Source organism: Lithobates pipiens, unplaced genomic scaffold (genome assembly GCF_037356315.1).
Source record: "Lithobates pipiens isolate NorthernLeopardFrog02 unplaced genomic scaffold, aLitPip1_a1.2 Scaffold_57, whole genome shotgun sequence".
Taxonomy (NCBI): domain Eukaryota; kingdom Metazoa; phylum Chordata; class Amphibia; order Anura; family Ranidae; genus Lithobates; species Lithobates pipiens.
Genome location: NW_027507879.1, coordinates 1,274,966 through 1,291,133, shown reverse-complemented (window position 1 = coordinate 1,291,133; position 16,168 = coordinate 1,274,966). Strand labels below are relative to the sequence as shown.

Genomic DNA, 16,168 nt, shown 5'->3' with positions numbered 1-16,168 from the left:
TCTTTAGTACTTTGGTTATACCTTATTAAACCTGAATTCCAGGCACATAACTGACTATTCTTTTATTACGTCATGTCAGTATTCCACATAGCTTTCTGCCTGCAGAGGTGGGTGCATGCAAGACCAGTCACCCTGCACAAGGAGAGAGAGCAGCAGTGACTGACAAGTTACAGGAATTCTTTTAATGGAGCTGTAAAGGCAGAAGGTTTTTTATCTTAAAGAGGGATTCCACCAAAAAAAAAAAAATATTAAAAGCCAGCAGCTATAAATACTACAGCTGCTGACTTTTAATAAATGGACACTCACCTGTCCCGGGTTCCAGCGATGCCGAGATCGATCGCTCGGCCCTTCGGCTGCTGCCGCCACCATTCTAGGTGAGGGAATCAGGAAGTGAAGCGAATCGGCTTCACTTCCCGGTTCCCTACTGCACATGCACGAGTAGCGCAGCGCAATAGGAATTCTCCGTGCTGTCACTGGGACCCGTGTGTGTCCCAGCAGACAGCGCGGCAGGACAGGAAATGGCGTAAACTCCCACGGGAGTCTATGCCCGGAAGTGGGTGTAAATACCTGTCTTTGACAGGTATCTCCACCCCCCTCCCCCCTGAAAGGTGCCAATTGTGACACCGGAGGGGGGGAGGGATCCGATCAGCGGAGGTTCCACTTTAGGGTGGAACCCCGCTTTAAGCTATTCTATGCAATAAGATAAAGTCTTCTGTGTGCAGCAGCCTTCCCAGCACCCCCTAATACTTACCTGAGCCCCCATCTCTGTCCAGCGATGGCCCCTCGGCCATCTAAGATGTTCCCTCCTCATTGGCTGAGATAGAATTAATCTACAGTGGAATTCCATCTTGTGAGCCATTATGATGTCATGGGCTTCTAGTGTATCCAAGACGCTCCTTCCTCATTGACTGAGACACAGCAGTGGCGCCACTGGCTCCCGTGGCTGTCAGTCAAAATCATTTAGCCAATAAGAAGGGGGGGTGGACCGAATGGCCGCTCTGTGTGAATGGATACACTGAGCTGCAGTTCAGCTCAGGTTCCCCCATAGCAAGCTGCTCGCTGTGGGGGCACTCGACAGGAGGGAGGGGCCAGGGGCAGCAAAGAGGGACCTGAGAAGAGGAGAATCTGGGCTGCTCTGTGTAAAACCACTACACAGAGGAGGTAAGTATAACTAACATGTTTTGTTGTTTTTGTTTAAAAAAAAAAAAAAAACTTTACAATCACTTTAAAGAGGAAGTAAACCCTGATGAGTTTACTTTCTCTTTGATTCCCTGCAAAGGTAAAGCATAATGGACTACTAATGCATCGCATAGTAGTCCATTATGTGTCACTTACCTGACACAGGAGCCAGGGAAGTCACCGCTGTCCCCTGTAGTTCCGAGCGTCCATCTTCTTGGTGGGTCTCGCTGCTCCGGCGCTGTGATTCGCCGGAGCAGCAACGACGTCACTCCCGCGCATGCGCACGGGAGCCGACACTCGCGGCATATCGCCGCGATCTGCGGCTTACCCAGTGCGCCTGCGCGCCACTGTCTACGGCGCATGCACCGCTGACAGCGGTAGCTGTCTTCAGGTAAATATCTCCTAAACCGTGTAGGTTTAGGAGATATTTCTTGGACCTACAGGTAAGCCTTAATCTAGGCTTACCTGTAGGTCAAAGTGGTTTGTAGGGGTTTACAACCACTTTAAGCTGGATAACAGTATAAATCTGTGCAAAATACTAAATTAATTTAGGAATACACACGGCTGTTGTTTTTAGGCCAGATTTCAACTTTAATTATATGTGCTGGAGGTAGATTATCCATACTAATGTCACGTACACACGATTGGAATTCTCATCGGAAAAAGCCCTGATGGTTTTCCCGGCAGAATTCTGGCGGAACGCTGCTCAAGCTGTCTTGCCTACACATGGTCACACCAAATTCCGATCGTTTAGAGCACGGTGACGTACAACACGTACGACGGGACTAGAAAAAGGAAGTTCAATAGCCAGTAGCCAGTAGCTTCCGTCTTGTAGTTGAATCTGAGCATGCGTGAATTTTGGCATGTCGGAATTGCAGACACACGATCGGAATGTCCGATAGAAAGTTTTTCCGTCGGGAAATCTGAGAACATAAATTTTTGGCTGGCGGGAATTCGGACAACTAAATTCTGATGGAGTCTACACACGGTCACATTTTCCAATTAAAAGCTCTCATCTTTCTTTATCTAGCCCGAATTCCGATCGTGTGTACGCGGCATTACAGTATATATGCAACACGGGGAAGTGCTAAAGAACAACTCCAGAAAGAACTCTGAGAAGTAAACATTGTTTCTTCAAATACAAAAGTCGTGGATTTTTGGGGCCAGGTTCACATATATGCGAATTTGATGCAGGGTTCCTGACATCTGATTCACATGACATGCGAATGTGCCCGGTTTTCAATGGAGCCGGTTCACAGCTCCGGGGTGGCCATGGTCCACATTTGGAAAGGGGCCCTGTGCGTCTTCTGGTCTGATTCAGGTGCAAATTCAGACCTGAATCGGTGAACAGTGATGCACCAGACCCCATGCTGTGACCCGCGGCCACAGCATGTTTAAAAGGAGCCTTAATCTTGGTTTGCTTTATTTTTGTGGATCTGTGCAGAAATCCAGTGTAAAACTTCCCTGTGTGTCAATCTGCTATCAAGACAAGTCACTGCTGCTCTCAGTCCTTGTGCAGGCTGATTGGTCTTTATGTTCCCTACCCTCCTGTAGTTTCCTGCAGGCAGTCTGTAGTGGTTGGACCTGCTGGGTCCCTCCCACAGCTCAACTCATGCTATGTACAGCGCAGTAATGATGTCACCACTGCTAATATCTGGGTTTGAAAAGGCATTTAACATGCGCAAAACTGTATATATAATATTTGTGGCTGTTAAAGTGGCTGTAAACCCTCTCATATACCCAACAAAGTGCATAGCCTCAGGTGATACACGAAGATGAAACAAATCCCCCTACACAAGTTTTACTTGTTTATCTGCAGTCTTCTCTTCTGTACATCCCTTTTTAAAAGTACAGAATTGAAATAAAATCCTACTCCATCTGTCAATATCAGAGAAGGTTGCGGAGAGCTGCAGTTAGACCCACAGGACACTAGAGCTGCACAATTCATTGTTAAAAAAAAAAAATCGTGATCTCGATTCACCCCCCCCCCCGAAGGTCTCTCCTGCTGAGTTTGCCGATTCTTTCATGTAAACAAGTGGAGAGATTATCTGCACACTTAGCTGTCAAAAGAAAGCATCAGGGCAGTCTGCCAAGTTTAGAACTTGAAACATTGTAACTAAGCTTCCTTCTTAACAAATAATCGGGCAGTCTGCCAAGTTTTCAACAAGTATAAATGCAGGAAGTTTAAGCACTTAAAGTCTAAATCTTTTTCTGACATGTTTTTCTTAAGTTAAAATCAATATTTTTTGCTAGAAAATTACTTGGAACCCCCAAATAAATGAATATATATATATATATAATTTTTTTTTTTTTTTTCATTTATTATTTTTAGCTGAGACCCTACGGAATAAAATGGCAATTGCTCCAATATTTTATATCACACTGTATTTGCCCAGCGGGCTTTCGAAAAAATACACTTCAATAAATTTAAAAAAACGAAACGGTAAAGTTAGCACAATTTTTTTTTTTTTTTTTTAATGTGAAAGGTGTTACGCCGTGAGAATCGTGATCTATCTTCTAAGCAAAAAAAAAAATTGTGATTCTCATTTTAGCCAGAATCGTGCAGCTCTACACGACACTGCTCTCTCACAAATTAATCTCGACACTATGGCCGCATTCAGCGTTTTTCAGCTTGAAGCCTGAAGCTCCAAAACGCTGGAGGAGGAAAAAAAAAAAATTCTCTAAGGAGATGGTTCGCATCTCCACTCCATAACGCCTGAAGCTCAAACAAGTTCTGGCATTTTTATTTATTTATTTTTTTTTAGGTAGATTTGGACGTTTTTCTGCTTTTTGCATTGGTGACCCTTTGACCTGTACAAAATTGTGACAACGCGTCAATCGCGGTAAAAAAAATCGCGGTAAAATCGCACAACTTTCTGCCTCAAAACGCCAAACTCAGGTGTGAATGGGGTCTTCGAGCTTTGGCGAGAGATAAGTAAATGCTACAGATGGGCTTTGTTCAGATTTCATGACTGAGGTTTACAACCACTTTTAAACATATTTAAATTTTAATGATTTTATGCCTGGAATTTAGCTTTAATATTTTTCTTGTTGCCTTGGAAAAAAAAAAAAACCCTTGAGAACATCTGACACTTGTAACTAATAAAATGTTATATAAATTAGCCCCACCCTTAAAGCAACTTAAAAAAAAAAGCGGAAGTAAACCCATCCATTTACCAGCTTCAAAAAACTGTTTAATTTCCGACACGTGCTGGAAATGTAACACTCTCATTGGTTGTGCTCTCAACCAAACTGTCAAACCCATCCAATGGCTGGTGTCATAACTGATTACAAGAGTGCAGAATTATGGCAGTTGTAGATTAAACAGAGGCGAAGATGGCAGCTTCCTTGGCTGAAAATGATGGCGGCGGGGGGGGGGGTTTACTTCCACTTTAATATGAAGCCCAGCACTTAGAGGAAACCCATACAGTCATACGGAGACAATACAAACTCCAAGTGTCCCTGTTTTGGAAACATTCTTCAAGTTCTGGTGCTGCAAGAGCTGGAGGAATTCAAATGTTAAGAATTGAGCCAGGTACCACCACACATTGTACTGTGAGAAGCCTTTTTCTGATCCCTAGGTGCCATCATAAAGTTAGAAGTTACTCTCCACAGATACATTTTTCAATTTATCTTAAAAAGACAATCCCTTCCAGCTTTCAAGAGTAGGCCTACTCCAGAATTAAAACATTTTAGATATGCAGCTCAGATTAGTGGTAGATTGTGTTTTCATTCTGTCTGTTATGTCTATTCATTGTGTATTAACTGTCGCACTTAACTCACTTTTACCTAACCTTGTGCCAGACCTGGCTTCCTAAATGTTGCTAACATGATAACTTGGCATTGTCCTATCCTTTATTAATGTGCGCTCATTGTCACGTATTCTACTTCTGTTTTGTTGAAGTATAAATGCTTTGCCTTTACATATATAAAGATCAGACCAGTGAATCCTAACCAGTTTCATCAGTTTATTGCCGGTTCACACAGGGGCTACTCGTCAGGTGACTTAGCCGCCTGACAAGTCTCATCCCGCTCTGTGCAATGGAACCGTTCTAATTGGACGACTCAAGTCGCTCCGACTTAGAAAAAGGTTCCTGTACGACTTTTGGGGCGACTTGACTTCTATAAAGAAGTCGTTTTGCAAGTCGCATCCAGGTCGCTGAGGCAGTCGCGCTGTAAGTCGTGCTGCGTCAGTGTGAACCGGACCTCAGGCCTGAGATGGGTAGTTTCTCACACATGGCTAGATTTCGCTTTAATAAAGGCCTTCATGTATTAACAGACTGAAATATCAATTGATTTTTTTTCACATTTGTGTGACCTTTGGTCAACAAATTGGGGGGGGGGATCCCCAACGGGGTAAAGGACGCTGGTAAAGGTCCAACAAATGTTAAAACTATTTCCCCTTTACTAAACTAAGCGTGTGAATTGGGGAAAGAGATGGTCGACATCCAAAAAATTGCGTTCCTTTATTAAAAAGACATGTCCTTCGTCATGGCACATGAGCCAACACACCTGATTTGTCTTTGTTGGGGAGACTTTCCGTACCCCCTCCTGTCCTGGTTACATACTGAAAGTGAGAGGAAACTCTCCAATGGTAGGCACAGACTGCAATACAACCGACAGAGATAGAAACTATTTCCCACTCTATCAAAAACTCTAAAGTTTTGAAATCTAAATCTAATATTACTGACACAATTTATTTAAGGTTTTTATTATATAATATTATATTTTTTAACCTATAATATATATATATATTGCAAATATCTCAATATCTAACGGTTTAACACTGAAGTTTAGGTATGAGTATTTCTCTTAAGTTCACCGACTGACACAGCTCCTTTCTCAGACCATCGGGTTGTTGCGCCACCTTCAGGAGAGGACTAGGCACAACATGTGATAATAAAATTAGAACTTTCTAGTTCTGCCCAAGGGGCGGTCCCTTAGGTAACAACCCCTCAGCCTGCTACTGCAGCTTCAGTTTTTTTCTGCCTAGTGAGGGAGAAGGACCAAGGAACCCTGCGGGCCCATCGGTCCGTTGATTTTTCTGCAGAAGCTTTGCTTTTTGCGCAAGATTAAAGATCCTGTGATCTGCGATCAACAGCCGGCTGGGTGACGAGCTGGATACTCTTATCCTTGTAGTCTCCCCAGCCTGGCCAGCGAGCGTGTGCTGACCTGGGTCGGCCACGACATGCCCCAGTTCCAGGGGGTGGTCAGTGAGCGTATATGCTCCGGGGCACACATGTGATCGGGCTACTGATGTCTGCGTCAGTGTGCCGGGCCAGCAGCCACCCCGTACTGATCGGAGTGAGAGTCTGTGATGGAATGTCTCCCAGCTCAGGACTGGTAAGTACAGCTCTCCCGGCCTCGGTGGGGCTGAGCAGCTGGGGATTCCCTCGCCTCCCTCTCTTCTCTCCCTGTCCCCATCTTCCCTACCCCCCTTCCCTGTGGGGGATGCTGCATGGGCTGCTGAGCAGTGTGTGTGCCATGTACAGGGGCTCTCGGGGGAGGGGGGGGGACTGCACTGGCTGGCTGTGCCCTGGATGTGTGTAGTTCTCTCCTTGGAGGCTGTGTCTGATCGCTGTAGCGCTGTTTCACTGTCATTTGTCTGCCTGTTTTGTTCACGGTCCCTCATAATATACAGTGCTCAGCGGCCACCTTTGGTGGGGCAAGGAGCAGCTTGCTCTGACCATTTCCCTGTAGTTTGGTGGATGAGGCGCCTGATTTGGCTAAAATGCTGGTCTGGTGACAGGCATCCAAAAAAGCCCTGACGGATCTTCCCTTCCTTGGCAACCGGCTCTTTGGAGCCTCATTGGATATTATTAAAAATGCCACAGGTGGTAAGAGTACACTACTCCTACAGGCCAGGAAGGCTAAGGAGCCACACCATAGGCAAGGGCCCTCATTCTCCGCTTACAAATGGCCTTTTCATCCGCCCTGGGCTTCGACCAAGTGTCCACAGCCCGATAGGATGACCTCTGAAGGACCCAAGTGTCTCTGGAATGGCAAACCTGCAAGCAAAAGTGCTACCGCATGAAGGTTTTCCCCCGCCCGCAACACAGGTGGGGGGGGGGTCTCCTTCGGGAGTTTGCAGCCCGGTGGGCCTCTCGGCTGTCCCACCAATGGGTCTGCGATCTGAGTTCCTCTCTTGGCCACAAAACAGATTGTTCCCCTCCAGCATACCCGCATTCCCGGCTCGCCGGGAGGCCCTATTGGGGGCGGGTAAGGGACCTGCTGAGTCGCAGGGTGATGGTACCTATTCCGGAATCCGAACGTTTCCAGGGGTTCTACTCAAACCTGTTTGTAGTCCCCAAAAAAAGAAGGGGCACGTCCAATATTGGACCTGAAAGCCCTCAATTACTTTGTAAAAGTACAGAGATTCAGAATGGAATTAGTTCGCTCAGTGGTCACTGCACTCCATCAAGGGGACTCCCTGGCATCCTTGGACATCCAGGATGCATACCTGCACATACCCATATGCCTTCAGCATCAGGTTCCTGTGATTTGCAGTCGGAGAAGCCCACTACCAGTTTGTGGCTCTCCCATTTGGGTTGGCATCAGCCCCCCCGAGTCTTTACCAAGGTACTGGCTCCTGTTTTGGCGTTGCTGTGTCAACGCGGGATTGCGATCGTGGGATACCTAGAAGATCTCCTCCTGAGAGCATCTTCCGCCCCAGAATTAAATGAGGATGTGGCCTAACTGGCTGGGGTGGAGTAATGGGAGTTCAGTCGACCCAGGGCCTCTGGTCGGTGGAGGAATCCAAGTTGCCGATCAGTCCGCTTGAGCTGAGAGCGATCAGGCTATGCCTCACCACATGGTTTCTAAAACTTCAAGGGCATCCGATCAGGATCCAGTCAGACAACGCTACTACGGTGGCATACGTCAATCACCAAGGAGGAACAAGAAGCTCGGCCGCCGCACGGGAGGTCGCTCACATCCTTCATTGGGCAGAGCAACATGTACCGGCCCTGTCAGCCATTTACATCCCGGGAGTAGAGAACTGGCAGGCTACCTAAGTCGCCAGATGCTGGACCCAGGAGAATGGATGTTGCATCCGGAGGTGTTCAGGCTACTGTGCCTGCGATGGGGCACACCAGACGTGGATCTTCTGGCCTCCCATCTCAATCGGAAGGTGCCTAATTTCGTGTCCAGGACAAGAGATCCTTGGGCAGCTAAGTTAGACGCGCTGGTGGCTCCGTGGGATCAGTACCAGCTGATCTATGCCTTTCCTCCGTTGAAACTGTTACCACGTCTGCTCCGCAGAGGGGATCCCAGTAATATGGATTGCCCCAGATTGGCCTCAGCGTCCTTGGTACTTAGATCTAGTGTGTCTGGTGGCGGACACCCCTTGGCGACTGCCGTTACGAGAGGACCTTCTGTCTCAAGGTCCGATTCTCTATCCTGCTTTACTATCGCTGGTTTTTACGGCATCGCTATTGAGTCAGGTGTTGAGGAACCGGAGTCTTTTAGACTCGGTGATTCCAACTATGCTGACAGCACGGAAATCTTCTCGGAAGATATATCATCATATCTGGAAGGCCTATATCCATGTGTGAGGAGAAAGGATGGCGTCCACGCTGCTTTTCTATAGCCAGGATCCTGCTGTTTCTACAGCAAGGAGTAGACCAGAAATTGGCTTTAAGCACCATTAAAGGACAAATATCAGCTTTGGCTGTCCTTTATTTATTTTTTCAGCGACCTTTTGGCGTCTCACCCTCTAGTGAGCACTTTTGTTCAACGGATCCGACATGTAGTTCCTCTGGTGCGTTCAGTTACCCCCCTGGGATCTGAACCTGGTGTTATCGGCGCTTCAAAAACCACCATTTGAAAATATCAGAGAGATCCCTCTGTTGACTCTTTCCCAGAAAGTGGTCTTTCCAGTGGCCATTACTTCGACCAGGAGGGTTTCGGAACTGGCGGCTTTATCTTGCAAGTCGCCCTATCTGGTTATCCACAAGGATAAGGTGGTGTTGCGTCCGCAGCCACCTTTTCTGCCGAAGGTGGTTTCTGCGTTCCACATCAATGAAGACATTATGTTACCATCTCTGTGTCCTAAGCCGACACATCCTAAGGAGGTGGCCCTCCATTCCCTGGACGTGGTTCGGGCCCTGAGGGTGTGTTTGTCTGCTATGGCTCCCTTTCGGAAGTCAGACTCCTTGTTTTGTTTCGGTGGCTGGTCCGAAAAAAGGCATGGCGGTCTCGTCGGCCACTATTTCCAGGTGGATCAGACAGATTGTAGTACAGGCCTACGCCTTAAAGGGGCAGGTGCCCCCCTTTCCGGTCACGACCCACTGTACAAGAGCTATCAGAACGTCTTGGGCCTTCCGTCATCAAGCGTCTGTCGCTCAAGTGTGTAAAGCGGCGACTTGTTCGTCTGTTCACACCTTTACAAAATTCTACAAGGTAGATGTCAGTGCATCGGCTGATGCCTGTTTTGGCCGCAAAGTTTTGCAGGCGGCTGTATAATTGCAATCACACTTAAATTTTTCCTGTTGTTGTGTTTTTTTTTTTTTTTTTTTAAACACAGTACCTTATAAGTAATGCACTGTTGCATTTGTTACCACAGTTCTGGTGCGGTTTGGAGGTAGTGCCTCTCAGTTGAGGAGCACCCTGTTTTTTTGTGGGTAAAAAGTTTATTCCCACACACTGTTGTTTTTGTGGGTAAAGTTTATACTAGTTCCCACATGCCATGGTGGGTGAAGTTTTATGCGGTTTTCCCCTCCCCTCATTTTTAGCACTGCTTGGGGACATCCCAATGGTCTGAGAGGAGCTGTGTCAGTCGGTGAATGTAAGAGAAAATAGGATTTTTTTGTACTCACCGTAAAATCCTTTTCTCTGTTATTCACCGACTAACACAGCACCCGTCCCTCCTATTTTTGTTTACGTTATACTGCTTGTTGATGTACTGAAGCTGAAGTAGCAGGCTGAGGGGTTGTTACCTAAGGGACCGCCCCTTGGGTGGAACTAGAAAGTTCTAGTTTTATTATCACATGTTGTGCCTAGTCCTCTCCTGAAGGTGGCGTAGCAACCGAATGGTCTAAGAAAGGAGCTGTATCAGTCGGTGAACTACAGAGAAAAGGATTTTAGGGTGAGTACAAAAAATCCTATTTTATGCATAGTTACATTGATCCATCTGTGACCAATGTAAGCAGGTATGTGCCATACCTGGTTGATTGCTGTGGCAGCTGGAAATCACTCTAGTAGGCACCACTACCCCAGTGATCTCCACTAGCTTCTAGGTCCTTTGCTGAACAGCTGCACTGCTGCTTGGTGAATAAAGGAGGGCACTCGCTCAGGATGAACACCATTCAGAGAAACCTTTGCATTTTCTCAATGAATGCAAAACGATCTCTGATTGGATGAGGTACTCTCTAAATGGCGTCCATGCTGAGCATGCGAACTCCTGCATTCACTAAGCAGCTACTTGGTACGGGACCCAGAAGCTAGCAGCAGTCACTGTAGTAGTGATGCTACTACAGTGATTTCCAGGTTCCATAGGGATTGACCAGGAAAGGAACATGTACCGTATTTATCGGCGTATAACACGCACTTTTTCCCCCTTAAAATCAGGGGGAAATCATGGGTGCGTGTTATACGCCGATCTGCGCTGTCTGTGGAGCGCCGCCGACATTTACCGAGCCGAGCCGTGTGTACTCTGCTCTGTCACGCCCAGTCCTGCCTCCTAGCCTTTATGTCCTGCCATTGGCCCGGTGTTGTTTCCATCACAGGAGCCAGGACAAGGGGCGGGATGGGAGTGTTACTGCGAGCAGAGCCGAGTGGCCGAGTACCCTCGGCTCGGTCTATGGCGGCGGCGGGAGGAGCCGAAGATCTCGGTGGCGGCGGGAGGAGCCGAAGATCGCGGCGGCGGTAAATTTAAAACTAAACCATGCTGCAATTTTGGGGAAGGCTGCAGGGGGACGGTGGAAGGCTACATTGATGGGCATTTAAAATGTAAGTTTTTTTTTTTTTTTTTTTTCCTTAAACTTGCCTCCCTAAAAGTTTTTTTTACTTTAGACTTCCCTCCTAAACTTGGGGTGCGTGTTATACGCCGATAAATACGGTATATTTACATTGCACCATGCTGGACCAATGTAACTATGCAAAAATGTGCATACCTAAACTTCAGCTTTAAAAATATGGCTAATTCTATTTTTTTCTGCTATGTAGGACACTGCTAGTTTAAGGTGACATAAGTTTCTAATAAATTTCTTGTACCACTGGCAAAAAAAATAAAAACCTTAGAGGTTATTTTAATAAAGCACGAAGTAACCTACAGCAACCGATCAGAATGCTCCTTGCACTGATCTGGCTATATAGCATCTAATTTGGGTTATTTGAATAACTTGCACACATTCCCAGCACTTGTTGAATAAGCCTCATATTATATACAGTTGAATGGTCCCTTTTGAGTAGAAAGTAAAACTTATTCATCTCGTATTGTCCCTGTCATAACGCTGCCCCTTATTTTCTGTGTAACATCTAACTGGTGTTGTACAAACAAGTGTTTTGATTTTATGTTCCATCAATGGTTTGAGCCTGAGAGACTGATTGTTATGGGTAGCTGAACCCATAGAACTAGTCATTTCCATGCATAAGGCCAATACTGCCAATTTCATTGACTGTAAACAATAAGTTTGGTCTAAACTTCCTCCAGGACTTTTGCTATTGCAGAGAAATTTTTAAATCTTATAGCTTAACGAAACTCGTCACTTTAATGGTTTTGCAAAACTGGCACATTCAAGGCTATGAATGATAACGGTCACAGTTGCTTGTGCTCTCAATGAAACTATCGAACCATTTAAAAGCTGGTGTCATAACTAATCGCATGTGCCAGCACCAAAGCAACTGGAGCCCAAACAAAGGTTAAGATGGCAGCTTGCTTCGCTCTAAAGCAGTGGTGGTCAACTGGAAATTTCTAGAGGGCCTCAAGATGCCACCAGAGGGCTGCACAATAACAGCACATTTTTGGTCCGGTCTCATTTTTTTTGCAGTGTATCCCAATGCACATGGATGATCTTAGAGTAAAATAACCTCAGCATTTGTATCAGAGAATGCAACAATAGCCAGTGACAATTTGTGCCAGTGACCAGAATAATATCCCCCAGCATTGGTGTCAGTGAACGAAAAATTTGCCCCCAGCACTAGTAACAGTGAATACAATACTAGCCCCCCAGCACTGGTATCGGTGGATAGAATAATGACCTCCAACACTGGTGTCGACGGACACAATAATAGCTCCCAGCATTGGTGTCGGTGAATGCAATGACCTCCAGCACTATTATCAATTGATGCAACAACCCCCAGCATTGGTATCTGTGGATGCAATAATAACACCCAGAACTGGTGTAAGTATAGTCTTGAGCATTGGTGTCAGTGCTATTAAATTTGGTGGTCACTGGCAGTGAAATTTGCCTCCCCCTGTATTGGTGGTCAGTGACGGGGAAGGTTAAAGAGGAAGTAAACCCTGATAGGTATACTTCCTCTTTCATTCCCTGCAAAGGTAAAGCATAATGGACTACTATGCATTGCATCGCATAGTAGTCCATTATGTGTCACTTACCTGACACAGGAGCCAGCGAAGTCACCGCTGTCCCCTGTAGTACGGAGCATCCATCTTCTCGGTGGGTCTCACCGCTCCGCCGCTGTCATTCGGCGAAGGCCACGGTGATGTCACTCCCGCACATGCGCACGGGAGCCGCCACTCGCGGCATATCGCCGTTGACCGCGGCACGCTCAGTGCGCCTGCGCGCCGCTGTCTACGGCACATGCGCCGTAGAAAGCGGTGCCTGTCTTTCGGCAAATATCTCCTAAATCGTGTAGGTTTAGGAGATATTTCTTAGCCTAGATTAAGGCTTACCTGTAGGTCAAAGTTGGTTGTAAGGGTTTACAACCACTTTAACACCCCACCCCCGCATTAGTGGTTATGGCAGATAAATTAAACTCCCACCTACACTGGTAGTCAGTGGCAGTGAGGTAACCCCCATAGATGATCACGTACACATCACATGCCTCCATGCCACTCTCCTGCTCCCCAGGCCAGGACTTCACTTGTACTGTGGCGTGGAGATAACTGTCCACAGTACAGTCTCTTTCAGTGTTTCAGGGCCTGACACCCCACTGCCACTCTGGCACCTTAAGCGGGACTAAACCCAACTATCATATAGAGCCCTGGTGCTCAACACACTGCCACAGTGGGCTGCAAGTTGGGCACTGGGGCTCTGAAGGGCAGTAGGGATTAGTCCTGCTTAAAGTGAGCCATATTTGACACTATACGTTTTAGACTTAGGGCAGACACATAATCACTTTAAGATGGCTTTTATCGGTCAGAAAAAAAACTCTTCTGTGCGCCCTTTACTGAGGATCCTACTTCCCCTGACTTCAGAACTAAGCCCTGCCAACTGCCATTCCAGAGACTACCTCAATGGCCAGAAAGGGCTCTTTTTTGCTGGAAAATATAAGGGTATTGCAAGGCTTAGCCATTCCACTGTTGAATTAGAGACAGTCTTTAAAGAGGAAGTAAACCCTGATGGGGTTACTTCCTCTTTGATTCCCTGCACAGGTAAAACATAATGGACTACTATGCATCACATAGTCCATTATGTGTCACTTACCTGACACAGGAGCCAGCAGTTGCCACAGATATGGGATTAGTTACAACACCAGCCATTTGATGGCTTGACAATTTGGTTGAAAGCTAAAGAAAATGTGAGTTATTCACGGCATGCTTTGAATTTAACTGTTTTGGGAAACTATTGTTTAGTTCTGCTAAGGGGACTTTTGTTGGACAGTGCAATGGCAGTTGGTGAAGCTTAGCCGATGACTGTTACTTTTGACTCTCAAATGGAATCTTGCAAAAAAAGACGTGGAGGTGATTGTAGAAAAACCACGGTGATCAGAACCTGATGCAAGGATAATACATAAAGCTAGATCACAAATCGGAGTTTGAAATTGGTGTAGAATCAAAGGAGCCGTGGCATTGACAAATGTTTAAAGAGGCTGTTGTGTGAACATATGGCTCGCTTATTGCAGTCAAATGAGGAAAACGTGAACATAAATCGTGGGATTTTAATTCACTCGGTTGTTGGGGAAGGCCTCTCTCTCTCACGTGAGGCCTATTTTGGTCATCTAGGAACCTCTTGCCTGAAAATTGTCACACAAAACCACCTGCCCATAGGATGAAGGAGCAGGAAAGTGAAACCAAAGTAGACATGTCTGCTAGAAGAGTTCACTCAGTGGACACGTGGCACACCATCTTGTCCTTGGAGACCAGTGCCTGCTTATCGTTGGTCATCCAGACAAACCCGCACAACAGGCCTGTGTGTTCAGCCTCAGATACTGCTTCATCCATGGGCCCGGCTTTCTCACTGGATGGCCACTAGGCAGCGCTCTCCATAATGGCCTAAGATTGAAAAACTGCACTGTTCCCCCTCCCGATGGCACTTGGTGACAGTTCACATGCTCTAATGCAATCAATAATACATTACACCAGAGTTTAACTTTTATGTAGGGGAAAAGGTATGCTAGCACTATATAAATCCTGTTTCAATACTAGTAATGATTTCCTTTTTTTTTTCCCCACCTTCTCCCTTTCTTCTCACAGGAACGAAATAATTGTCTAACAGACTCGAGAGGTTTGAGCGCTAGTCACACTGACTTGGCTCATTAAGGTTCATGCAGAGCGACTAGCTAGAACGCCTTTCATCGAAGACGCACTGAGACACTCTAAAACTTATAAAGCCGGCTTGTTTGTGTTTTTGAATACAGGTTGAACTTTTTACTTTCCTAAAAGAAGAAGATAGATTTTTAAATTAGTGTAACTAGTTTTTTTTTTTTTTTTTTTTTAATGGAACATTTTATTTATAGATGTGTATGTATATATCAATTGCTGCTTGCACCATTGTCCGTAGAAATGTAATATATACCTTACAAAATATGTGGGTCACTGTTACACCAGCCATACAAAGGGCGGAGAACGGGTTACTGGTAACTTTGTAAATTGAAATGGACTAAATGCGCGAAGAGCACTGGAGACACAAAAAAAAACAAAAATGTCTATAGATATTTATTTGCATGCTTTACATAAAAGGAGTTTTACCCAACTCTGAAAACTCATAATTATTGTGTAAAAAAAAAAAAAAAAATTTTAAAAATAACCGTGAGCTTTGCTGACTTGCAAAAATGCTAGTTGCCAGGCTGGTATGCTGATGTTTGGTTTTGCTGCTTTGAGTCTCTGAACTGGAACAGGTATAAGGATTAGGGAAGTTCCAAATTCTTTCTCTGCATACATGTCCTAGGTCAGCGTTTCTCAACTCCAGTCCTCAAGGCGCACCAACAGGTCATGTTTTCAGGATTTCCCTTCAGATGAAACCTGATCAAATCACCTGTGCAAAATAGTGGAAATCCTGAAAACATGACCTGTTGGTGCGCCTTGAGGACTGGAGTTGAGAAACACTGCACTAGGTTAATTGCTTAGAAAGCACTGCACCATCATGACGACAAAGCTACTAGCATTGTCGGGAATGGTCAGTGATAGCAACAAACGTGTTAGAGGTTTTCTTTAAAGCTCACTTGAAGTCACCAGGATAGACGTACTGAGATAGAGATTGTAAATAAAAACCTCAGTTTTCCTACAGCAGTTGTGCATGGCATCTAATTAGGACTGTGCGGTATAATAGACACCAAAGTTAGACCCAGTGCACTCTGTAACCGTAGGGATCAGAAACGCCCTCTCCCCTTCTCTACAAAACTGCGTAAGGAGACTTGTGCAGATGGGTGTGCCCTATTGGTTTAGAGCAGGGGTCTCCACACTATCGAAACAAAGGGACAGTGGGCATAGAAAAGGTACTGATGTCGGAGGGGAAAAACAATGTGCCCCATGTTTGGTGTCATTGGGCCCCATTGTTTCTTTGGGAGGAGTTTGGGCCCCATTCTTGGCATCGTTGGGTGAAATGAGACCCCATTGGTGGTGTTGGGAGGGATTGTGCCCCTTCAT

General features: G+C 45.9%; 1 protein-coding gene across 8 annotated transcripts in view; it reads left to right on the top strand.

The window, feature by feature from the left end:
• KLC1 (kinesin light chain 1) overlaps window positions 1-15,808 on the top strand; it is a 158,759-nt gene extending 142,951 nt beyond the window's left edge. For all 8 annotated transcript variants that reach the window (XM_077467584.1, XM_077467585.1, XM_077467586.1 and 5 more), the window contains one exon: window positions 14,777-15,808. In XM_077467584.1, coding sequence (XP_077323710.1) covers window positions 14,777-14,842 — 66 coding nt within the window. In that variant the 3' untranslated portion in view covers window positions 14,843-15,808. The remainder of the gene's footprint in view (window positions 1-14,776) is intronic.
• Window positions 15,809-16,168: the final 360 nt, after the last annotated feature.